Source organism: Microchirus variegatus (genome assembly GCF_963457635.1).
Source record: "Microchirus variegatus genome assembly, chromosome: 11".
Classification (NCBI taxonomy): Eukaryota; Metazoa; Chordata; class Actinopteri; order Pleuronectiformes; family Soleidae; genus Microchirus; species Microchirus variegatus.
The window spans coordinates 10,364,709-10,389,718 of NC_139812.1; the positions used below are offsets into that span (position 1 = coordinate 10,364,709).

Genomic DNA, 25,010 nt, shown 5'->3' on the forward strand with positions numbered 1-25,010 from the left:
ACATTTTTGACTAACTAGTGTTTTATTTGGCCTGGTTAAAAATTGACCTCTGAATGCCAAATTAACTAAACCGTAATGATTTTTCTATCTGAACTCTCCTAGACTTACAGACATCATTTTGCTTAAATTACTGAAAACTAATACTGTGATTATTAGAATTTTAGATGTCCTGAATTGTGTCGATTGATTTAGATTTTTTTGACCGACAGTAGGCTGGATCACAAATGATCAGGCTAAAACTTCAAAAGGTGTCTCCCCCTCTCTCTCTCTCTCTCTCTGTGTGTCACCGACTCTGTCACAATCAGTCTTTCTCCCTCCTTCAACCCACATTAGCCAGCCAATTCTTGAATGCTACGGTGGGTTTCCTTCAGCCCATTGAAGACCCAATTACCATCAGTTTTACAGCTCAGCTTTTTGCACACAGTGACAGGCAAATGTTTCCCTTGTCTTTCCTCTTCTCTCCTCTCCTATCTCCTCCCCTTCCTTCGTTCTTTCCCCCTCTCCGTCTTGGCGTCTGTCTCTCATGTCTGACCCTCGCTCCCGTGTTCTGTCTCCAAGCGTGTCATTCTCTCAACTGCCACCGCCACAGCCCCACCCCTAACACATCCACATCAGTGTGAAATGAGACAGGGGGAAAATTACAGGACTCTGTGTATTTTTCCAGAATTATTGAAATCCGCCTTGATGCTAATGGCAGATCATGTCTGCCGAAGTGCTTGAGCATTCCTCACACACACCCGTGGACACACACATGCATCAACACACAAATTTGCATGTGAATTCAAGCGAAAAGGCATTTGGTGGTTGGTATGTCCATCTGTGTGTGTGTGTGTATTGGGGTGTGTGTAGTACTAACGCGTTTGCCATTAGCCACAGTGTGCATATGGAAGGAATGCTTGTCATCCACATGAGCACACATGGCTAACCTTGATGTTAGCTTGTCCACACCCAGACGCTGGTCCGCCTGGCTTTCAGCGCACACCGGGCCCAGCTGAAGATCATGTTTCCTGGCATCTTACTTTATTTCTCGCCCTCTCTAATGGGTTTGTTGTTTTCGCCCTACCAGTCAACTTTGTTTTTACTGCATTTCATCCCTGTGACTTTTTTACCTTTTCTCTTGCTTTACTCTTATACCGTTCCCTAACATGAATTTTTATCCTGCGATAATCCTCCTAAAATAATAATAATAATTATGTTTGTCCAGACCTACTTCACTTTACAGTGAGTAGTTTGGAAGGTGTGTCAGTGGTAGTCTTTAGTATTTTATGCTCTGTCTCAGGAGGTGCCATCGCTATACCAAGCACTTACTGCAGGTGCCACACACAGCTGTTTCAGATGAGCAGATTAGACTGCACACAGATAAACACACTCACTGTGACAGTGAATATTCAGCTCATTTAGGACATTATTGATTGTGTGTTGAGACCTTTTTTTAAACTCTCCTCCCTCTCGCATATCTTCTCCTTCAGTGTGAATGTGCAACAGTGGCTCCAAGGTGTTAATGTTTTTTCACTTTCACATTTGTGTTTGACTTCACCCACATGAGAGCGAGAGTGAGTAATCACTATGCCTGTTGTATCAGCGGTGTGATGTTTCATTTCTGCAATTACCATGCCCTAATGAATGTATTCGGATTTTGGACACATTTCCTAGGTTCAATCCCTTCTTTCTAAAAATGCATCCAATAAGAAACTTCAACTCATTATATCTCATTCATACCAATTTGATGTAGCATGACAGATTGGCTTCAGTTCGGGGCAGAAGGCAGCTATCACCCTGTATTTTTTTCTTCAGAAATGACTTTCTGTAGTTTTAAATCCACTTCTCCTCTCTGCTTTCATCTGTCTCCCACTTTGGTAAACACAACTTATTCTGGCGTCAGATGTTCATTATCTGGGTTAAGCTAATATGCTAGTATGTGTTTAACAGCCTTTTTTTTAATAATATAATGTATAATTACAGACTTTGTCAGGGTGTGTCTTTTGGGAGACATCACTAGCAGTCAAGTCATGGAACATTAGATGAACCACTGGGCTGTGTGATGTTTGTTTACCTAGCCTTTCTGCCTCCTCTGTGTGTGTGTGTGGGGTGGGGTGGGGTGGTGTGGGGGGTCCTGGCTTGCTGTGCTGGCCATGATGCTCGTCTGAGCTGATGGATATGCATACTGGCTAAATGGATGGATAAAAGGAAAGATGGAGGGAGAATTGGGGCGAGGTTTGAATGTTGGATGTGGGGATGTTGGCAAGTCTGGTTCCATTTGGGCAGATCATCTCCAAGCCAGTGGTCTCAGTGATTAGTGGGTCTGTCAGAGACTGATGGAGAGGAAAAGGTATAGAACAGGGGCCAGGATGGAGAGAGGGAAAGATGGTCAGACAGTGAGAATTAGCTGCATCTTATCTGGTATGCTCATTACATTGTAGTTATTGATGCTTCCATATGTAAACTGTATGTGCTTTTGTTGAAAAAAATAACCAAAGATACTCTTTTTTTATTGCCACTTAAATGTTTTTCCTGTTATTGGTAGATGTATTTCAAACATTATTGGAAAATCAATCCAGTGTAAAATTAGCAGATCCTGTGATGTACTCTGTCCTGACCATATAGAAGTTCTGTTGTAGCCCTTTTAAGATGTGTTCATTACCACGAAGCTCAAGCTTTTTCCTGTTCCATCTTCTTCACTCGTATCATGTAACGCATCATCACACCTTTGGCATCATGCACGCTGCTTCCTCTTGTCATTGTCTGGTTCTCATTGCCACAACAATTGGAGATGAAGACTGAAATTAAGATGCCAGAGCACTCACACAAGTTTAAGACCCACATCTGCTCACATAATTTGCTTTTCGACTTTTGTGTCAGTTTTTGTTGAGTGATGTTTAAACAACTGGTGGCAGTTTTGCTTGCAATTGTAGGATTGGCTTAATACACGCTTTTCAAATGTTTTCTGTATCTCTTCATCGTACCTTTTCTAATTGCTATACTGTATATATTAGTATCTGTGGTGGAGAGTGTCTGTATCGCTGTCAGGCCATTAGTAGCTGTATAAATAGACAGTGAACACATCTTAATTACCTTCCACTGACACATACACACACATGGTTCACCATTTAGCCCCCAGTATTGGCCAGATGGGCACATGGCCCAGTAAAAGCCCTCCATTACCAACTAGACTTGACCAAACTGATCCACCCCTCAGCCCGCTTACCAGGGTCTCACTGGGGCCACTGAGGGCCTTGTTGCCACATACCTATAATTTAGCACCCCAAGTGCTTTCCACATGGCCACGGCAAAAAGCCGGCCTCCATTGTAGAGGTCTGGTAATTGTAGTCTCGTTTAGAAAACCGCAAGTAGCAATTAGCACAGAGTTGGCATTATACGGGGTTGGAATTGCATCCCCGCTGGGTGCAAAATGTTGTTTTAATATGGGTTTGTTTTCCCCACATGGAATTAGCTAAAGGGGCTTTTTATCGTATTCACACACCCTACTCTTTTCCTAGCCAAGATCTGCCCATCTCTTGCTTCCTCCCTGCATTATCTCTCTTTCTCCATGTCTTGTGTTTTTCCCATTCATCTTTTTGTCTTAACCCCCTAAGCACTACTTTATTCCTCTCTCTGTGCCTCTTTCTCTCCCCCTCAATCACAGAGGCAGTGGACATCCTGAAGGAGATGAAGGAGAAGGATGTGATACTAGATGATTCACACACATCCCTGCTCTTCTTCGTACTCAACGGTTTAGTGCACAATGGAGGTGCCCCCATCATCCAACAACTGCAAGACGCCATCTTTACCCTGGGTCTGGCCCAACCCTCTGCCAATCTCTGTTCGCCACTAATTTCTGCCTACATTGAGAGGTAAGATTACGAATCACATTTTCAATCGCACATAGACAGGCAAACACATGCTTATCATTGACTGAAAAAGAGTTAATGTCAAAATGTTGACATGTGTCTTTCTATCATTGTATCATTTTTAAATCTGAACTTCATCTCTAACCAGCCAACAAGCTCACTTTTGTGTGTCACATTTTTTTTTGTCTTTATCTGCCAAACCCTGTTGCCAGGTGTGTTTGTGTGTATGTGTCTCTCAATGAGTCACTCATCCCCCCTATGATCATAGCTGAGGTTACATTCTGGGTCAGCAATTCAGACAGAGAGAGGATGTGGAAATTGCTAATTTATGTGTGTGTGTGTGTGTGTGTGTGTGTGTGTGTTTGTGTACATTGCTAGAGCCAGGTTTTATTTGTTTGAGGATTCACCAGCTGCAACCTCTCCCATAAACCCCCACCCCTGATCTTCTGAAACACCCACTGAGAGAGAGAGAGAACTAGCCATTGATGCTCCTTCCAATATTGCAAATATGTAAATGAGCATAACCAAACATTGGCTATGGGGTCGTTGGTATTTGCCCCACCCCACAGCTCTTTTCAGTGCGAGTTTGTCAGGGTTTTTTTTGAGTGTGTATGCGTGTGCACACATTACTCAATCCTGTTTGTCAGAGCAGCTTTTAAGTACATCAACTCATTAGCATGTTAATTATGTACAGAGCACTAATTGATGGATTTAACACAGGCACGCAGTGCGCAGTCAGGGGCCCACCACTCTACAAACATGCCCTGCACATGCTTTGATACACACTGTATAGCTGTAGTATACATGCCACGGCAGAGGTAGACATCTGCAAATGAATCTTGTGTAAACACACACACAAGCTCAAATGTTGGCACACACTCTAGTGCTCCCCTGCCGCTGTTTGTTTTGTTGTAAGTCTGGTTTCTGACAGAAACAGTTTCCAGGTTCAACCGTTAATCACTGCCTCTGTGAGACTAGCAGGCTAATTTACTTCTGGGTCATCAACAGCAGGCAAAACATATACACACACCTGCTTAGCACAGCCCTGTTCACAAATCAAGTGCCAGTAGTTTCTTCCAAATGATACTACAGTGAACACATACTAATAAACAAAAATAGCTGCTTGTTTTATTCCACAGTCTGTCTTGTGTTACTGGCACAAATATTTTTTTTTAAAGGCTGTGGTCCAACTTAACTGAAAATTGGATATAAATTGTATATCGATTCTGTAAGCAATAAATAAAGCAGAGTTCTTGAAGTTTTTCCTCCTTGGGCGTCTGATAGTGACCACATAGAGTAGCTATGGTTTTGAAATCTACATAAAATGTGTGACTTGTTTAAGAACATATGATAGATTTAACATGTTTGGTGGTTGAGCCAAGCCAGACTGAGTACAATACTTGACTTTCCTTCTTTTTTTTTTTTCTCATTTCATCCTTTCATCTTCACTTGTTCATTCCGTCAGTCAGTAGTCACATAGACAGTTGGGAGGAGGAGGGACAGAGGGGAAGTGATAGAAGGGGACAAAGCAGACATCATTGCCGCCTGCACCCATCTCATCGCTGCGTCAGCGCTAATGACTTAATGAACACTTCTCTGGCAGATTAGCCCATGACAGCCCGTCATATGCACCGCCCCGTTAGCCTTCATGCCCATCCGCTCAGTACTTCTTGAACTACTACTATTAGTAGTTAGCTTTATTTGCCACATCCTTATGGAAGTGATTAGTGACAAGAAATGCTAATGAGCCTCGCAAAATGAAGAGGTGGCAGGACATGTGTTGAGAATATATATACCACTGCGACGGTGTCGACAGAATAGGAGGAGGAGGAACGATAACTCAGAGAAACAATACCTCCTCCGCTCTTTAATACAATATTGCATTGTGCATTGAAAACGTAAAGTTTTAGTGAATAAAAGAAAGCAGCTTGTGGTGAAAAACAGAAGAAAAGTAGAACACAGAAAGATGATGAAATATGTTGAAAGACACAAGATTCATCTTGTAATCTTGTAAGGGTTGGAAGGAAAGCCTCTTCATGTTCTAATAGCCATGTCATGTGGCCCTTTTAATACTAAAGCCCAATTTATACTCCTGCGTAAAGTGCTCTGCGTAGCTACGCAGAGTCCTCTGCATCGACGCAGAACCTGTCGAAGAGCCTCTGCGTCGTCTCCGGGTGCACGGAATATTTTTTAAGTGTCCGTCACTCCGTCAAGGGACTACGGAGACGGCAAGAGCTGCGATTGGTCCTCAGGACAGGCCGAGCTAAGCTGCTCTGTGCCGGCTCTCAGTGCGCTCCGGGCGTCCTGACAGAGGCGGAGCTGATCCCCGCCGATAACGCCGCTGCCGAACTATAAATACGTCATATCTTAACACACACAGCACATGTTTAGACTCTAAATGGCCAATTTCTCGCCTCAAATTATCTTAAACCTGCGTTCCGTGACACAGAAAAGTGAGAAACGGCCACTTTTTCAACAACAGCAGTCTTTCTCTCTCTTTCTTTCTCGGACGCCATTGCTCACTGTAGCCAGAAGCACAACAACCTTGCGCAGCGACCCCTACTGATCGGGCGGGAAATTGCAGCGAGTGTCCGTCACCACGACGCAGAAGTATAAATGCTCGAGGCGTCTCCGTGGTGACGCAGACGGATAACGCATACGCAGTCGGAGAAGTATAATGTGGCCTTAAACCTAACTAGGCAGGGGTGTCCCTGTCCATCTTCCTTCCTGACTAACCGACATACATGCACCATATGCCTGTTTTCACAACAAGCGTTATAGGAATACACCACCACAGTTAAATACCCTAACCCTTTTAACTTTTCAGGGACGTGTTGTTTCCAGTGTTTCAGTTAGACAGATATCGTGATGTATCACTATATGATTGTCTTGTAATATGCTGATTATCACAGAACCGTTGTATTGTGGACCATGTATCGCGAGGTACCCTGTGATTCCCACCACTAGTATCTGCTGTATGTGTAAATGACAACATCAACTTCATGAAGTCATACAGTATGTAAAATAGTGTGTTGTCTGTGTGGGCACTGGTGTAAACCTTGGTAACAGTAGCCATTCCTCAGCATGTGTAACAGCAGGCTAGTGATATCACGATCGTGGTCTCATTTGCGTTTTGAGACACACGGATCCCTTTTCCTTCCCCCACCTCTAGGACGGTGCCTTGATAACAGGTCTGCCAATCTCCTATGAACAAAATAAGTGGACGAAGAGGGAGAAAAAGAAAGTGGGAGGGAGATGAGCCAAAATGAGCTTCCTTGTCTAATCCTTGAGGTTTCCACTGAGCAAAGCGCTCGTTATTTTTTCAGGGCTTAATTGGCTGGAAAGTGGCTGACATGCAAAGTTGGGGACATTAACAGGGCTGTGCGCCACAGTAAATGGCAATGCAAAGTGACAGTTAAATTGTACCTAGGGGAAATTATCCATCTTTCGACATCCATAGCTCTTTTTTTGGGTTGGATTGGCGAGCGGGTGGGGAAGGGGGGAGTGTAATTGCAATGCCAGGCCCTTTTTTGGCAAGAGTGATGGGGTGTTTTTTGTAAGATGTCTCATTAGGAAGGAGGGATTATAAGTAGGTGTGGAGGAGCTTGATGGAGGAGTGAATGAGGTGGACAGATTGAAGGGATGATAAAATGTGGAGGAGGTGTTTTGATCCACATCTACCAACATGATTCTGCTGCAGCGTGGAGAAATGTCGACTGTATAAAAGGCCATCTTGCCACAACAGAACATACCAATCAAATTCAGGACAATTAATCTTTTTTTTAACCATTTTTGGCATAAACTGAGTACCCACTCATGCCCCCTCAGTCCTAGTCCGTCTCGACACTCTTTCTCTCATTTTCAGATCTCTCTTAGTCTCTCCTCTTTGTCGTTCAATCAGATGATTCTGCAGCTGAACAGCCTCTCGACTGGCATTGCTGAATAATGTTGACTCTCTTCATTTTAATTAGCAGACCTCTTTACCTTACAACCCTAATCACTCCATCCTTCCTCTCTCCATCTCTAAAACTCTCAAGGTCATACCATTTCCTGTTTAAAAAAAAAACAAAACTTTGTTGGTCTTTTGGGTCATATTTCACTTATCAGCTTCCTTAATTGATTAGAGGAGAAAACACTTCAGAAATTATGTGTTGCTCACAGTCTGTCTCTGCCTTGGGCAGTCTCTCCACATTTTTCTGGCTCACTTGCTCTGCCCCCTGCCTCCCCCATGAGTGCCCTATCTGCTTTGACCTCTGTGTGATTGACATGGTAATTACCCAATCAACAGATTGATGGCAGCGCTGTCACAATAGAGGGGATTGAAGTGGTCTCTCTTCCTCCCCCTTCTCTCAGCTGCTTGTTCTTTTGCTTCTTTTCCCCATCTCTGTTTCTGTACTTCCCTTGTTATCACTCCATCATGCACACGTATCCTCTCTATGAGCGGTTTGTTTGTTCATCTGCACAGGAGGGATGGGAAGTGTGAGGGAAGGGGTAGCAGGATAGACCAAGCAAGAAAAGGATGACATGAGACAAGCTCATGATGATGCTGGTGGTGGGGGGCCCTAATGTTGTTGCCATATTTCTGCTAAATTGCTCAGCTGGGGGCAAGGTCGTCGGAGGGGAGTGAAAGCTGACAGCATGGAATCAAAAGGAAGATGTTGAGGTGGAAAAAGAGAAAGAAGAAAGCGAGGCGAGAGAAGCATGAGTAGAAAATGAAACTGAGCGAATAGGAAATGAGGGGTTAAAGGGAGTTGAAGAGGACAAAGGAGGAGAAAGCAGGGGAGAATTTGGGAGACGTAAAGGGAGCTGAGGGTAAAGATCAGTGCAGTCCTTTTATCTGTTGCATTGCTTCCCCTCTAAAAGCGTGTCCAGAGAGACATTAGCCACTCGCAGGCAGGTGTGTGAGAGTGAACCTGATTGCGAAAATGATGTATTGGGGTCAAAAGGCCTCATCACCCATAGTTGTGCTGTCATGATTTCAAAGGCCCATATTGTTGCTGCGGGTCACATTGCTTGAATGGGAGGTCACAGGGTTAACACCCACGATATACTCTATTCTCTGCCGAGACAATCTGTTACATGACTGATTGGAGAGCCCTGACATCTAACTTGCTCTCCCTTTCTTGCTCCTTGTGTGTGTGTGCCTGCATACCTGCAGTCAGGACCTGTCTGGAGCCCTAGATGCAGTGTTGGATTGTCAGAAGCGTTACAAACAACTTCCTCGCATTCACGACATCCTTGTTGCTCTGGTGGAGAAAGGAGACACGGAACTTCTACAGAAAGGTTCGTCTACACAGCCATTTGGCTTTGTCATAAAAAACACTATATTTTCTTCTAATCAACCCATTTAGTGGCAACTACGATCAAGAACCACAACAGGTTACCAAGTTGGACAAGCTCTTGCTTATTCCAGCTCCTCAAATGGAAAGAGCCCCAGATTTTCACAATCAACACATAGGACAAGAGAAATTATCCTGAACATCCATAATAGCGAGAGAAAATAACAGTACGTGACAAAAGCACACATCGAGAAAACTTATCTAGCCCTAACCCCACCCCCAAACATATCATTACCTAACCAGACACATTCACAAGCGAATATACAGAAAAAGTAAACCAATTGTGCTTAATTCCTGGATTAAAACAGCTTGCAGCTGGAAGTCGGGTTCGACTCTGATAAAGTACAATTAAGTAAAACAAGATGGAGAAGTAAATATACACAAATCATGAACCCACGGATGGGCCAAAAGCAAGCATCGGGCACATTTTTACACTTGGTATTGTTGATACCGAAAAGCAAAATCTGAGGTATCCAGCCCCTAGCAAGTTTTAAAATTATGAAAGTATTCCAGAAAAGGTCCCCACACTTTTTGAAGCTTTTCTTTTGAGTTACGGATTGAATAATGGGTGGGCGGGACAGCATCTCTCCACCTAAAAACTTGAAGTTCTACCCTATCACAGGATGTTAAAAAGTAACCCTTAGTTTATCAATCATTTATAGAGAATAAAAGTAATCATTCAGACATATGACATGTTGATAAAATATATTTTTTTGCTTATTTTAACCAGAAAATAGCCAGAAAATGTCAGCGTTGAAGGGTTAAAGATGATAAATCGATTGGAATTAGATTGTGAATGACATATAACAGACCCCTTGTTGGATTTGAAAGGAGGATAATACCAGTCATGATCATGAACATCAGCAATGTCTGCCTTGGGCCGTCGGTATGCCCCATCTCACACATAAATAACAGCCTCATCATGATCAGAAAAGAACTGCACTGTCTCTACTTCTCACTGCAAAATTAATCAAGCTTTCTGTGTCTCCTGGTTGACATTAACTTTGTATTATTCATTGGTGTGTGCGGGTGTGTGTTTGCATTGACACATAATATAACAAGTGCCAACAATTCCAAGAGTGTAAGAGGACCAGAGAGTGAGAAAGGTTGAGAGCAGGGTCTTGGCGAAGCATGTCAGCTGATAACAGTTTGAACAGACTCCCTGTATGTCGACAGCAGGGCAGCGAAAAGGTAAAGTTCAATGTGCTGCGGGGGCAAGTGGCTCTCGAGTGTGTAAAGGTTGAACATGTGAAGTGGAGCCACCTCTCCGCACACCTTTGCCCCAATAAAAGATGACAGATCCTCATTTTACTGCAGCTTCAAAACAACATGACTTTTACAGCGACAAAGGAATGTGAATTAGTCGATTGTGAAATAAATGATTCTGTTCACTACCTCACAAATGCAGAGACAAGTCATTCACGAAATACAACAGTTGCCCTCGATCTCTCAACATTGTATGTACAAGTTAAGCTCTGCAGCAAACTGCACAATGTTTTACTTTTATGGACATGTGTTTGTTCCAGTTTATGAATGGTATAGTTGAATTACTAACTCAAAACAGAAATATACTAGAACCATTCCAACAGACTGACCTTCTGTGGTCCCAAACAAATTAAAACCATGACTCATATGTTTGACCTTGACGTCTGTTCAAGCAACAACTGGAAAAAAATTATAAAATGAGAGTTTTGAGGGTCTGGCAACCACACAAACCAGGGAATTCTATTGAAATGTGATTTTAACCAGGAAACGTCTACAGAAACCTGAGATGACCAAAGCTACAAATTGGGATGTGGATATAAGATACTCTACCAGAGTTTAGTCTGAAAACACACAGACTTAAGATTTTGAATTGGACGATACAATGTGACGATAACGTTGAATATGCACTGACTATAATGTGACTCAAGATAAATGTACAAATACTATGGTATATGGTGTTGCTAAAATGGAGGCAGACAGCGATGAGCCAATGTAGACACTGTCTGTGTGTGTGGTACCTGTCTGAAGCTGCTAGACAAAGATAATACAGAACAGTGAGTGCAGCACTTTAGTAAGTTTGCCAGAAGAGCTTAGAGTTTTCACGGGGGACTTGTGTTTGTGTGAGCAGACACGATAGGTCGGTGCTCTACGCCTGGGACATTGTGCCAAATAATGAAAATCGGCATTCAAGGATGAAGTGTGGGGTTGTGTTTGTTCACCTTGCAGTCATTTTTATTCATGACCTTTTTTCTGCTCTGTTTCCCCCCCTGTGTCTTCTTCTTTAGCAATGGACTTCGTGAGTCAGGAGCGAGGGGAGATGAATATGATGTATGATTTGTTCTTTGCGTTCCTGCAGACGGGCCGCTTCCGGGAGGCTCGCAAGATCATTGAGGTATACACATGCACTCATGCTGTACTGCTTATTCCTGATATATTTGTACCCCAGTTCTCTGCATGGTTTTGATCATAAAGGACTAGAAATCAACATCATTGCTATTTGACTAAAGTATAATACTATTGTCAGTATAATAACCAACCTGAATTGAAACTGTTTTTTTTTCCTAAAGTAGAGATGTGATTGGCTTGATTTCACTGGCACTCACATTTTGTTTTGATAATTAGATGAACACATCAGCCATTGGCGATTGCCTAATTGCATTTACTTGCAGCATTCCTCTAAAAGGTGAATCTCTGTCTCAGCTTTCTTTTATTGTGCTTTACAAACAGTGAAACAGTTAAGACACTTGTCTTCATTGGAAGCACCTCTGCTCCTGATATCTGAAGAAAACTTGTCATTATCCACAGAAAACTCATCACAGCAGTTAATCCGACCGGAATATTTCATGAATATTCATAGATTTGTCATTTTACGTCCTGCTATAAAACCCTGTAAATTAGTGTGAGAAAACAAGAGGCAAATAAGAAGCAATGTTCACATAGATGACATGAAAAGGGGATTGTTTATGAGCCCACACTCCACTCTTCCTCTCTCACTCTTGTCCCGTTTTGCACTAATAGAGGGATTTGTTTCTTCTTGAGGATTTTCAAAACCTCTGAAATATTACTGACATGCTTTCATTCTTCTTACGCTGGATTGTATAGCTGTTATCCTACTTAGAACAAAGAGTCTGCTACATGCTGGTGGTGTGAGAGATTGGTGAAGCCTTATACATGGACTACAGGAGATGTAAATGCTGACATCACGATGGAGGTTAAAGTGACAAAAGCTCAACTGCATCATTCCATCTGTTTGGTTTTGACTAAAGAGAATGTGAGATGAAATCAACAGATCTTTAAAAGATGCATTATGTAATGCTGGCGCATCTTCACTTGTCAACTGGACAAAAGTCATGGCACATCGCATTGTTGCCTTAAACCCAGAATGAACCAAGAGCAAATAATGTTACTGAGATGATACATTTCAAAAGTTGCTGTCCCTTTTACATGTGATATTGAGGAAAAAGCAGAAAGTTTACACCTCCTGTCTCTTAATATACTTGCATGCTGACGGATGTAGTGCACTGCTCAGGTGATACAACTACAATAGAATCATATCTATCACTCAGATATGCAAACACAGTCACTCATACACACAAATACTCTTTTTTTTCCACCCTGTGAGGGCGTCAAGTGGAAGTCCAGAGTGGTGTCTCTCTTTAGGCTGTGTTTGGTATAATTGGCAGCTGATTAATCACAGCTAATTAAATGTAATGATAGAGAAAGGTGGCCAATTTTGTGCTAAATGGTCATGGTTAGGTAGAGGATTGTTAGGTGGCCAGGCCAATTATTTTGGTGTGCGAGAGCGTGTGTGTTTGTGTGTGTGTGAGAGAGATGGTCAAGGTTAGGTAGTATTGCTAAAGAGTGGTGAGCCATTATGTGTTTTTGTGTTAGGGAGAGGGGTTTAGCTATTTGTATGTGTGTGTGTAAGTGGCCAGGTGATTAGTAGAATTAGAACATTAGGAATTGAGATGGAGAGGGTTTGTTAAGTGGAGGTCAGTCAAGGTTGCCCATGTATGTTATTTTTTTGTGTATGTGTACCTGTAAAGTTACACATGAGTTTTAATGAGGAAAAACAATGAAAGTAATACACTCTGATCAGTCTACCGTGTGTCAGGATTGCCATGATAATCTGACATGGTTGATATTTTCTTCCTTATCTCTGGCTTAAAGTGAAAGTCTCTGCTGTTTTGTTTTTTCTTTTTTGTAATCCACCCATGTGTATGTAGAAGATGTGCCTTCCTTTTTATGAGGATTTGTCTTCTGCTCAGATTAGGCAGATTTGTTGTGACAGATTCAAAATCCCAAACATACTCACATGTTTATGTGCATGTGTGTACGGGAGTATGTTTATGTCCATGAGTAGATGTGCAGTGGCTGCTTTGTGCCTGCAAGACTTTACCACATAAAGAAAACCGAGGCAAAAAAAAAAATGAAGCACTTGCACTGGGCCTTAGTCTCTAAGAAGATTAGACAGCCTGAGAGAGAGAGAGAGAGAGTGCAACACATTTTAATTTGTCCCTTTGGCTGGTTGGGTAAGAACATAATGCCTTTGCCTGGGCCGGATGGAGAGGCAGGGGGAAAGACGGAGCAGGAGCATGGGAGATTTGGAAGAAGAGGGAGGGATTGAGAGAAGTGGGGATTGGAAGAGGAAAGGATGACAGCCACGAGGGAAGGGCAGGGAAAGGGATTGAAGCTCATCTTTTCTTGACTCTCCCCTCCCTCTCACGGTATGATGGGCTCCCATCAAAGAGGCCAGCAGGAATTGAGCGTCGTTGATCCTCATGCAGATTAACTTCTGGATCATTTTGTGCCTCTTTCTTTGTTTTCCTCAGCCCCCGATTACCAGGAAGGAGAGGTCGAGTGAGATTTCTCAGTCACAGACTTATTCAGCTTATTTATTCAGCTTGTATCAAAGCCCCAGGAGACAGATGAAATCCTGATCATGCTTACTCTCTGATATTAATCATCTAGTCACTCTGCATACAGTATCAGGCTAAATCTCAGCTACATGAGCCAGCAGATCAATCTATGTCAGCCCTTATTTGACAGCTCATACACTCGGACCTATCCGCAAATCACTGGTGCCCTGAAAATACCACAAATCCCCCTAAAATGGGACATTTACAGCTGGTGGGACTTTATTCTCGGGACGGTATAATCCTTAATTGAAATTGTGTGTTTAACATAAAATCTAATCTTACCTCCTTTGAATTGTTCAGCAGGTTACAAGCATTGCCTTAAATGTTGCAAGTTCTTACAGAGGTTTTTTTTTATTTTATTTTTTTTTATTACTGAGAAAATACTGTTTTATTAATTAAAATAACTAAATTAATCAACAAATTTGCCTAGGACGTATCAAAACTAATCTGATATTGCATCCATACTGTGCACCTCACTTGTTATACTTCTGTATGAACACAACTGTTTTCAATGTTGTTAGATGTTTTTAGCTTAGTTTATTTCACATAAAAACACTATATAAAACACATAGATGATAACAGATGAAAGTACATGTGAGGGTGCAGCAGAAACCTGTAAAGGCTTATATGAAAACCACACCCATAATGCATTTGAATACGAAAATACAAATACAAAACAATCAAATGCATATGTTTAAATCTATTACAAAACTATGTGTAGGGCGTGTATGTGGGATTAAAATTAAATAGAGTTATCCTGAATATATAAACAAGAATTATTTTAGTTTGAAATAATTGCCTTTGACAGTAGAGCATTTCGAAGTCTCTTTTTGTAGAGTTGAATAAATTCATGTTTTCATTCCATAAGAGAACTCCACAATATTTAATAAAGTAGTAGTATGTAGCTATGCACTGTGTTGCATTAAATGTGTACCACAAGTCCACTCGATGTCACACAGTCATGCACTTCACTATAATCTGACAGTACTATACATCGGTGTGATGTTCATGTAAAACCATTGCCCTCGAATAAAAATGCTAGATATCATTCTGCTTAGTCATTTAACTTTATAAAAATTATTTGAGATAAACAAAATGTTCTTTAGCCTGGATGGGTTTATCTGGATCTGTATGCACTTGCACTACAGGTCATGGTTTAAATGTTTTGAGTCCTATGCAGTATGTACCTCATTTTATTTTTTTTAATTAACTTTCTTGCTTCTTTTCTTAAAAATTCCCATCTTGATGTTTGCAGACCCCGGGGATCAGGGCAAGGCCTGGACGTCTCCAGTGGTATGCAGAGAAATGCATATTTTCCAACCGGGTAAAGCTTGCATGCCTACAGACACAAACATAATCAAGGCCACAAAGAAGCAATTGAAAAGAAAAGTGAAAATACAAAATTCCAACTTTAATTATATGTTGTCTGTGTCTATAGATGGAGGCCTTGGAGCAGATGGTTGACCTGACAGCCAAGCTGTTTGAGTGTGACCGAGATGAGATGTACACTTATATCCTCCGTCTCTGCAGTATGTTTCTTTCTGTATTTCTTTCTTTTTTCAATCCTGTTTTGTGTGTAGATGTCTTTGACCTCCCATTTACTTGCACTCAGTTGTCATGACCTCCCACCTCTGGATGGGCTTATAAGCGTACATAGTTCAAGCCCCAGGCTCTCCCTGTGTGTGTGTGACAGAATGAGATCAGTCAGAATAAGCAGAAAACATGGTTTGATTGCCGCAGTGGAGAGCACAACAGATAACAGTTGTGATTGGAGTGTTGAAGCTGATTGTCAACCCATTACACACACATTCGCACACACACGACCAGTTGGTGTGTTTCCTAAAATACAGCATCGTTAAGGGCCAGTCAGTTGATCAGATTAGTGCTTTGATTGACCTTTCTCAACAAGAAACACTTGGTCAGAGATGATTCTCTGGTGCACTTCAACAAATTACATTAGAAACACATTTTCTCACTCTTACTATGATGTGTTTTTTTTTGTTTTCAGAGGAGACAAACAACTGGGAGAAGGCGGAGGCAGTGTGGATGAAAATGCAGGAGGAAAACATCATTCCAAGGGAGAGGACTCTGCTTATTCTGGAAGACATCCTGAAGAAGAATGGCCGCCAGGTGCCCTTTGAATTGCCTAAGGTAAAAAAAAAAAAAAAACAGCTTTATAATATGTACATCCCAATGATGCTCATTTGACAGATGTGTTACTGCGATGAATAATTGCCAGGAGGTCACTTAAAGCAAAGGCTCGAAGATTCCCAAGAGCTCTGGAGGGCTCTGAAAATGCCTGAGGTCAAACAAAACACGCAGCCATGCGGCACTGATGGTTAAACACACATTACAGCAGTGCCTGTGCATACATTTGTCATTCAATTTAGATTATAATAGGGTGGGGGATACCATTGGTTATGAACTGAACTGATAAGTTTTGATGATCAGTTAATCATTTAAGTAATATAAAGCCTCTAAAATCAACGCTGAAGGTTGACACACAATTAAGTTCTGTAACAATGTACACAAACATTTCTGCTCATTATTATGCTCATATACCCTGGCAGAATTTGTAAGATGTTTACCATTCTTTAAGAAAAACATGAGTGATCAGGCACAGTTTTATGCTTTCATAATGGTCAAATACTCAAAGATTTTCAAAGTATAAAGCATCACAGAATAGCAAAATCATCAAGCAAAACGTGAAAAAGAAAGTACTGAGATGGTCCTGATGGGTTCTCAATACTGTATTGGCCCTTTTAGCATCAATAAAGGAGCCAATACAGGCTTCAGGCTTCATGAAGAATGAGTGGAGGATTTTAAAACCATTTATTTACATAATAAGCATCTAACAGTTGTTATTCAGATGTTGAATATTGACAGAAAAATCCTCCAAGATGTCTGGAAATTTGAGTCTGGAAAAGTATGACATTTTGAAATTGAATATGTGTAGGAACTCTGGAAGCAAGATAGGTCATCATTTGCAATATTTCACAAATTCTGCTAAGGATATATATACATTTTTATTCTCAACGTTACTTACAGAAGTAAAATCCTGCCTCGAAAATAATGTTGAGCAATAAGACAATCATAGACTATAAATTGACAGACACTATTATTGATGTGTATGTTTAAACTGACAGCGGTCTAGTTTATAATGTTTGTATCTTGTTTCTAAGATTGAAGGAGCAGCTCATCATTTAAAACACAACTGTCTAATACAAAGTTATTTTTATTCCTTTTTTTAATAAATACTTTCTTTTTCAATAGTTAAACCAAACCGCAAACTCACCGCAAACTCTGATCATAGGACCTAACCTCCCTCCCCTCCCCTGCTGCACTTTTAAGCCTCTGTTCATTACGTACAGAAGAAACAGGATTGAAGCTCTGATCTGAAGTGTGGTCAATCAGACCGGCTGGCTGGTGAAAGGAATTACAGCTTGATCTGTCTGTAATTCTGTAATTCCAGACTAATTTAGCCAGCAGCTAAATGCCAACATATGGCTGCCACTAGATGCTTAGTTATACACAGTTGTTTAAGGCGAATGTGTGTTTAACTGGATTTAGACCAAAAAGACAAAATTAAGTAGGTTGAATCTGAACATATATATATATATATATATATATATATTTTTTTTTATATATATATTTATATTTTTTTTTACCAAAGAATTACAGTGGCCTCCTGTGTCTTGACAAAATATCCTAATTTGATGCCATGCTATGGACACACCCTTTTAGATAGTCTTCAAAACCAAATTTAGATGATGAACGTCTTAGGGCTGGGTCACACTTTGTTTGTTTGGTGTCCGCAGAGAGCAGCTTCTCGTTTCCACATGCCAGTACATGCTCACAGTTCCCTCCATGCTATGAGCACTGTCAGAATCTACACTGTAGATTCTCCACTGTATAAAAATATGAAAACAAAAATAGAACAGTGATTTTACTGTTTCTTTGTATTATATTACTACCCTCCTCCTTGTTGCATGTTTCCTCAGCTTTAGTTTATGTATAGAAGTGTGCTCCAATGGCCTGAAGCATGATGAGACGGGAAGTGATTGCTGTTGCCTGGAGCGATGAACTTGGCGACCCTAGGGGCCCTTGAGTTGACACCCCTGCTTCAACACACATACTCTCTTAACACACACACACTTTTCTTTTGCCCCTCGGGTGCCAGACCTAATTTGCCCCTAGCTGGTACAGCTTAACCCCCCTTCCCCTCATTGGAACACGGGTGACCGCGCATTATAGGCTCTGCCCCTGCCCACCATTAGTGCACTGTCTTACAGTACACCAGCTCATTGCTAGCACATAGTTACACATGTACGCACTTGAATGTTAGATCAAGCTGTGTTTTGACGGAGATATCACACATTGTTTTTCTCACTGGTGTGTGTGTGTGTGTGTCATTTACAGACTTGGTACGAACAAGCAACTGCCAAACAGGAGGCAGAGGAAGCCACGAACCCCACCACAGTCGAAACTGAATACCGGACGCGTCTGTGGGCCCTCTGTAAGAAGGGCAAAGTCCGAGGTAAGCAGCAGGAGGATCTGTATCATTGTCCCACATGAGAGCTGACATGAGAAGCTGCTTTTAAATACTTGTCCCGTCTGAGGTATAAGATGACACCAGCAGCTCTGGTATACTGAATGTGTGTGAATTTTGCTTTAATAAACCGCTTACTTCTGGTCAGTGGTGTAGTGTGTTCTACTGTAGTGGGTATACTGTCAGCACGGGGTGCCGCAGCACAATAACCTACAAAAATATGATACATTTTATTATATTTGGTGTTTTTTAATGAAAGCGACAGTAATCTCTTCTCTTTATTTGTTAAAACAAATTACATGAGTATAATTTCTGTCAAAAAACAGAGTTGATGCGTATGAATGCCCGTTTTTAAGTGGTTAAAAAGTGGCCAAAATCCTGGCCTTTTTGCAGTGGGTATAGCCTGTATATCTTCCTATAATGTAGACCATGCCACACCACTGCTTCTGGATCAGAATCCTGAAAGAAATCTTGGCATAATCAAAAAGACAGACTTAAGTTAGACCAGATAACAATTAAATACACTTTGATGAGAAAATAGACTTATCCTCCAATTAAACTTATATGACGTTTAGCCAATCATCTTGGAAGGCAACATTTTTAGGCTATAAATAGACCGAGAGACACCAAACATCAGTATTGGACTGAAACCAAGGTATTGACATTGTGATCTCACTGCTGTAGCCCTCTTTGTGAGAGCAGATTATATTATTAATCCTGTGATATTCTGTTTATCATAAATTCTGCTCTTCCTCACTTATTTTGCCCTGCTCCTCTGTTGTTGTCTTCCCGCAGAAGCTTTTGAAGTGCTTCAGAAAGCTAATGAAGTGGGTGTAAAAGTAGCCCCCAGCCATTATGACCTCCTGATCCGTGCTTTTTTGTCTGGAGGAAACATTACGAATGCCCTGAAGGTCAAAGACATGTAAGTGCCTTATCAACTTATTTTGCAATTACATAAGACATATTTTGGTAAAATATCACACAATAAGATTTTCAAAAGTTAAAAAAGATCAACTACAATTGTTGGCATAGATAAAAGCAGAATTCTCAGAATATATTTTGACTTGCATGTCATGATATTCAGTTAATTGGTTAAAAAACTCTCCCTGGCCAATTATGGGCAACTTCTTTGCTTCTATATTTGATTTTTTTTTGAGTTGTAACTCACATTATCAATCAGATTACTATTGTGCTCTAGTACATTTTCAACAAGCTAACTGTCTGTTTCAGCTATAACAAGTAATTAACCACTTTAATAGCAACTTGTTTTCTTCTTTTTTTATATATAATTCATCAAAATTGTTAATAAAAGTGTACTTTATGATATATTTTGCTTTAGGGCAGCATGTGTTGTAGTCAGCTTGGTGTGTGGCGTCAGGTCACCTCAGGCTAACAAAAAAACACATCTCCTCACTCGACTTGAGGATTATAATCTGTGTACTAACACACTCAGCCCTGCTATGAACAGTGGTTCTTACTAAGCTGTAGGACACACACACACACAAATGTACAGATTAATTTAGGATTTCTGGGACATGGGTGACTTTGTGGAAAAAAAACTTTCTCCAATTAGTCATTTATCAGTGTTTTGTTACGGGGACATATCAGGATATCGGGCCATGAGCCTGCAGACAAAATAGACAGACGGGCAGTGGTATTAAAGATCTGGCTTAAGTCCACGGCTGATCTTTTGTGCTCTCTTTGTCTCTCTTGGTAATCTCCTCCTTTCTTTCTGCATAGAAAAACAGTGCCAAATAAATATGTATATGATATTCCTAAAAGAATAAATGCAGTTCATAATTTGACACTCTGTTTTCCTTTCGCAACATGGTTCACTCTCTTATGATATGAGAAATAATAATATCAACTCCAAACCTGTGTTTCAATAAGTGCGAGGCAAGTGATAACCCATCTCCAGTCTGTGTTTGATTTGGTGTGTGACACCCCTGCCTGGATAAAAGCCAATTTTATCTGCTCTCCAAATGAAAAATGAAAGGAGCTGAGAGGAAAGTCTTCGAAAGCTGGAAATGGGGAAGTAATAGAAGGAGATAAAAAAGAGCTAAATAGTAGAGGAGGAGTAAACGAGGGGCTAGATTTAATCATGTACGAGTTTAATGAAGACGCTATAGGCATTAATTCTCAATGCGTGTGTGTTTTATTTTTGGGTAATCTGTACTGAATTGAGCAGCAGGGTGCTTACGGTGAGATTAAGTGATTGAGAGAGAGAGAGAGAGGAAGAGGTGGATGATGGATTCCTTGGCTAAAGCAGAATACCTTTAAAAGGAGAACGGAAGAGCGACTGTGTGTGTTGAGGAAAAGTGGATGAGAGACTCGCACGCACACACACACTGAGAATGAGAGACAGCCTCTAGAGATTTTCTCTCACCCGATAAGAATAATTCTGACCCCACACCCCCACCTCTCAGTCTCTACGGCAATCTGTCGGCGACCGTGTTACCAATTCCAATCTCCACCGTGACCCTGTCACAGTGGCTGCTGGATGCTGCTTGGCCTGGTGTCACCGTGGTGATAAGGATTGCAGGCCTGATGCTCAATTGAGCGGACGGATTAATCTGGTTGCAGGGCTATAATAATAAATAAAAAAGACGGTAGCCCAAGCTTGATTGAGGTTTTAGTGGCAAAGAAATGAAAAGGAGGAGGCTGAAAAGGGACGAGCAGACGGCGTCAGGGAGGGGAGGAATGACGAGGTGCTGGAGCAAGTCCCGGAGGTCTCACCCTCCCACATAATACCACACACACAGATACATAGGCAGACACACATGTGACGGAGCTCAACAGGACAGCACAACATCATGTACGATGACATCAATCAACTGTTTGATGTCTGTATTATTTTCAGAGTCACAGCTGGTGCTTTACAAGAGGCGCAGATTTGCTGTCAGTCACATTTTGTTTTCATTTTCTTGCCTGTCTTCCGTCTTTCAGCTCATATTTTGATCCGTCAAGCCTTTGTGGAGGCTAGAGCCTGATGCCTGTAGAATGCCTTATAAAGGAGAAGCGCATCATTCAGAGATTTAGAAAACACAGGAGATATTAAACTCGGGCATCACAGATTATAAAGATTTGCTTTTAATGGTTCAGTGTCAGCGTTAAAGTAGATAATAATGGACTCTTTGTATAAACCACCCTGTTAAGAAGTTACAGGTTGCACATCACTCGGATATGGAAAACATTGCTATGTTTGTGAAATATATTATCACCTTACAAAATAAAATAAAACATTTTTCTTTATTCATTGTAATGACCCTTCCGATAGGATAGGAGATTACATGGCACGTGGCAGTTGGCAGCTGCGTACCATTTTGTGAGAGTTTATCTATAGAAGAATAAAAACACAATGCAGAAGTGAGCTGCTATATAATCTTCTGTATTGTTTTTTGTTTTTATTTTCTCCAAACTCAGTCCAAACAATATTCAGATTAAATGACTCAATTCAGTGGATTGAATACCTGACAAATGTATGTAATTCCAACATTTGAAACATTACCCATCCATGACCAAACAATGAGCAATGACCGTTTGTCCTTTTCTATTGTGGTTTTTATCCTTGACAGTACAAACTTTGACTTGAGGGATCAAACGAATGTTATTTTTAACAGATAGACTCAAATAACATGTATTAAACCAAGACAAATGTTTTCTCCCAGTGCTGTGTCTCATGTGCCAGGCTTCCAGCTGAATAATATTGCCAACAATTTGTTTATCATCACCTACTCCAAGAGAGGCGAGACCAAAGGTAAGAAACAGACATTAGCAGTAAACACACACACACACTTGTGGATCCACTTTACATGCACATGTTAACTTAACACTCCTTTCACAGAGGCTCTTGAGAAACTGAAGTCTGTGGTGCAGATGGGTCAAATGCCCAAGCAGCTTGCCGTCGTCAGACTGATTCAGGCACTAGGTAGCCATGGCGACCTGGCGGGTATCCACGAAATGGAGTCAATTCTGAAGGACCTCGGCACAAACTTCAACCTGTCAAGAATGGTTTTTGTCAACAACAAGGCTTTGGCACACATCAAGAAGTAAGATTTTCTTCATTGTCGAAATGTCCAATCGAACATTTGTGTCCGCCGCAGTCAGGAGGAACACACTCCTAAGAATAAGAATCACTGTGATGTGCCAGCACTAGGTCTTCGCGAAAAGAACCAGTGTAGCATTATTTCTATGCCGCGTCCTAAAAATGGGTTCCTTCAAACAACACTACCAGACCTGAGGGAGCATTTTTGTATATACACCAGCAGCACAGCGGTGGGATTGGATTAAAAGTGTCTAACCTGTCAAACTGCTGAACAACCAGGTTTTTTTGAGCAATAGAAACGTCTTGTGAGCCCTTATTTATGTTTTCAATCATACTCCAACCTGTTTGCTACCACAATGGTTGTCGCCTCCGTCTGTCTTGAAATAAAATGAATCACTTCCTTTGTGCAGTGCAGGAATGTTGCCTGGTTATAAGAGTTTTTTTAATTTAAAATAATCTAATTTCTTCATCATCATTTCTTCGTCATTTCTATTTCTTATTTTAGTCTATGGCACATTTTATTGTCTAATCAATAATGTAGTGCTGTGTGTTTTTGTGCACAGAGATAAAGAGTTAAATGCAGCACCTGCAGCAGAGTGTGATAAAATCCTAGGCTACACACTTTTAAAGTAAAAGCCTACAGGGCGAGCGGGGCATCAAGTACTAATAGATGTTCTAGGATTATTCATGGATTCCTTTTAATGTCATGAAATCACTCGTCTTCTGCTGCAGCTCCACTGCTCCTGAAACAACAGAGAACAAAATCTTAAACACAATGTGCATCAAACTTTCATTGCACTTCTTACCACATTAGCTGCATTAACAGTAGCATCCCCTGCGCGAGCGGTAGCATCGCCTTGCCAACTCGTAGGGACAGCAGGAAGTGAAGAAACGCAGGACAGTCTCACGCCCGATTGGCCACTGCAGCGCAGGCCTGTCAGCTTGAACCCTGACCTCCGGGAGCTACGCGCTGAGCAGCTCTGACACGTGCGTCCCCGCTGTATCTGAGTCAAGCTGACTGGTTAAGAGCAAGAGCGGAAAAGCGAGCAGGTCCGGAAAGAGTAGCGCCACATTTAGAGGGGCCCCCTGCTGAATTATTCAGACGGTCCCAGTCGCAACAATCAGCGCAGATATGTTCTCCCACCTCTGGACACTCGCACATATACATACAGAGACGCTCACACACCCTGCAAGTTAAATATTCATTATGAGTGGTGACGGTGGGGAGGGAGCAGGCAGCGTAAAGTGTTACTGGTGAGGTTGAGTTGCCAGAATGAGTTGTTTCAGATTTGTAGTACTTTGGTATGCAGGCTTTGTTTGCTTGTTGCAACCTCAGCATAAAAGCATTTCACAGTTGGTGTGTGAGTGAGTTGAATCAGCTGATTGATGATTACTCTTTCCCTCAGAGACGGTCTTGTTCAAGTACAAGTTTGTTGAAGAATAAATGTTTACATGTTTTTCAGTGTAGTTTGGATCAACCACTAACTGCCCATTTGTTTCCTCTCCCTCTCATCAATTCTTACCACCTATCGAAACATGTTAGCAATGACCTGGACTTGGCTACAGATTTGCTGGATTCCATCTACACCAGTCCAGATTCCACTGGTCAGAGTATGTCCTACGTCTTCAGGAGGGTGATTGAAGACGGCAATGACGCAGCCTTGGACAAGTGTAAGCCTCATACACGTGCACGTGTGTACATCACAATATGACACAAACAAAAAAGCATTGACCATTATGTGCATTCTGTTTTATTATAGTGAGTGCTATGGCAGAGCGGCTCGCCAATCAATTTGCCTGCTACGGACCAGCTACAGACCTTTTCCTCCAGCTGCTAGACAATGACAAAGTTGAGGATGCTAAATTCATGCTCGCTGTGAGTACAAGTGGCTGAGTGTCATCTCTATATAGGTTAATACTTTAGATTAGGGGACACATATTCACCATTAACTAGGTGCTAGCCCTTTATTAGTAAATATTAAGCAAGTATTAACACCTTATGTAGGAAAAATCTTAATTCATGTCGTAATAGAGGTAGAATAAGGTTATGTATAATAAGGTGTTAAGACGTGCTTAATGATTACTAATAAAGGACTACTATGCTATTTATATATGTTAGTAAGCACCTAGTTAATGGTGAATACGTGTTCCCTATGTAGATTATTGTAAGTATGTCCTAATGTCTACTGATCTGCATATTGTGTGTCTGATGAAATTAGATTTTCTTGCAGCCCTTTCTCATTTTATTATGGTCACTGAGCTAGACCATAAGAAAGCTGACACAAAGTGAGATGCCTCAAAAAGTCAGAATTTAATTAAAAAATG

The 25,010-nt window shown here is 41.3% G+C and overlaps 1 protein-coding gene across 2 annotated transcripts in view; it reads left to right on the plus strand.

Annotated features, from left to right (window-relative positions):
• The window catches only part of lrpprc (leucine-rich pentatricopeptide repeat containing), a gene marked incomplete at its 5' end in the record, with an annotated part of 54,459 nt that overhangs the window by 21,566 nt on the left and 7,883 nt on the right, over positions 1 to 25,010 (plus strand). For both annotated transcript variants that reach the window (XM_083897213.1, XM_083897214.1), the window contains 12 exons: positions 3,644 to 3,851; positions 9,007 to 9,131; positions 11,458 to 11,564; positions 15,347 to 15,415; positions 15,530 to 15,620; positions 16,100 to 16,242; positions 18,511 to 18,628; positions 19,436 to 19,562; positions 22,309 to 22,397; positions 22,485 to 22,689; positions 24,229 to 24,356; positions 24,446 to 24,561. In XM_083897213.1, the coding sequence (XP_083753339.1) occupies positions 3,644 to 3,851; positions 9,007 to 9,131; positions 11,458 to 11,564; positions 15,347 to 15,415; positions 15,530 to 15,620; positions 16,100 to 16,242; positions 18,511 to 18,628; positions 19,436 to 19,562; positions 22,309 to 22,397; positions 22,485 to 22,689; positions 24,229 to 24,356; positions 24,446 to 24,561 (1,526 nt within the window). The remainder of the gene's footprint in view (positions 1 to 3,643; positions 3,852 to 9,006; positions 9,132 to 11,457; positions 11,565 to 15,346; positions 15,416 to 15,529; positions 15,621 to 16,099; positions 16,243 to 18,510; positions 18,629 to 19,435; positions 19,563 to 22,308; positions 22,398 to 22,484; positions 22,690 to 24,228; positions 24,357 to 24,445; positions 24,562 to 25,010) is intronic.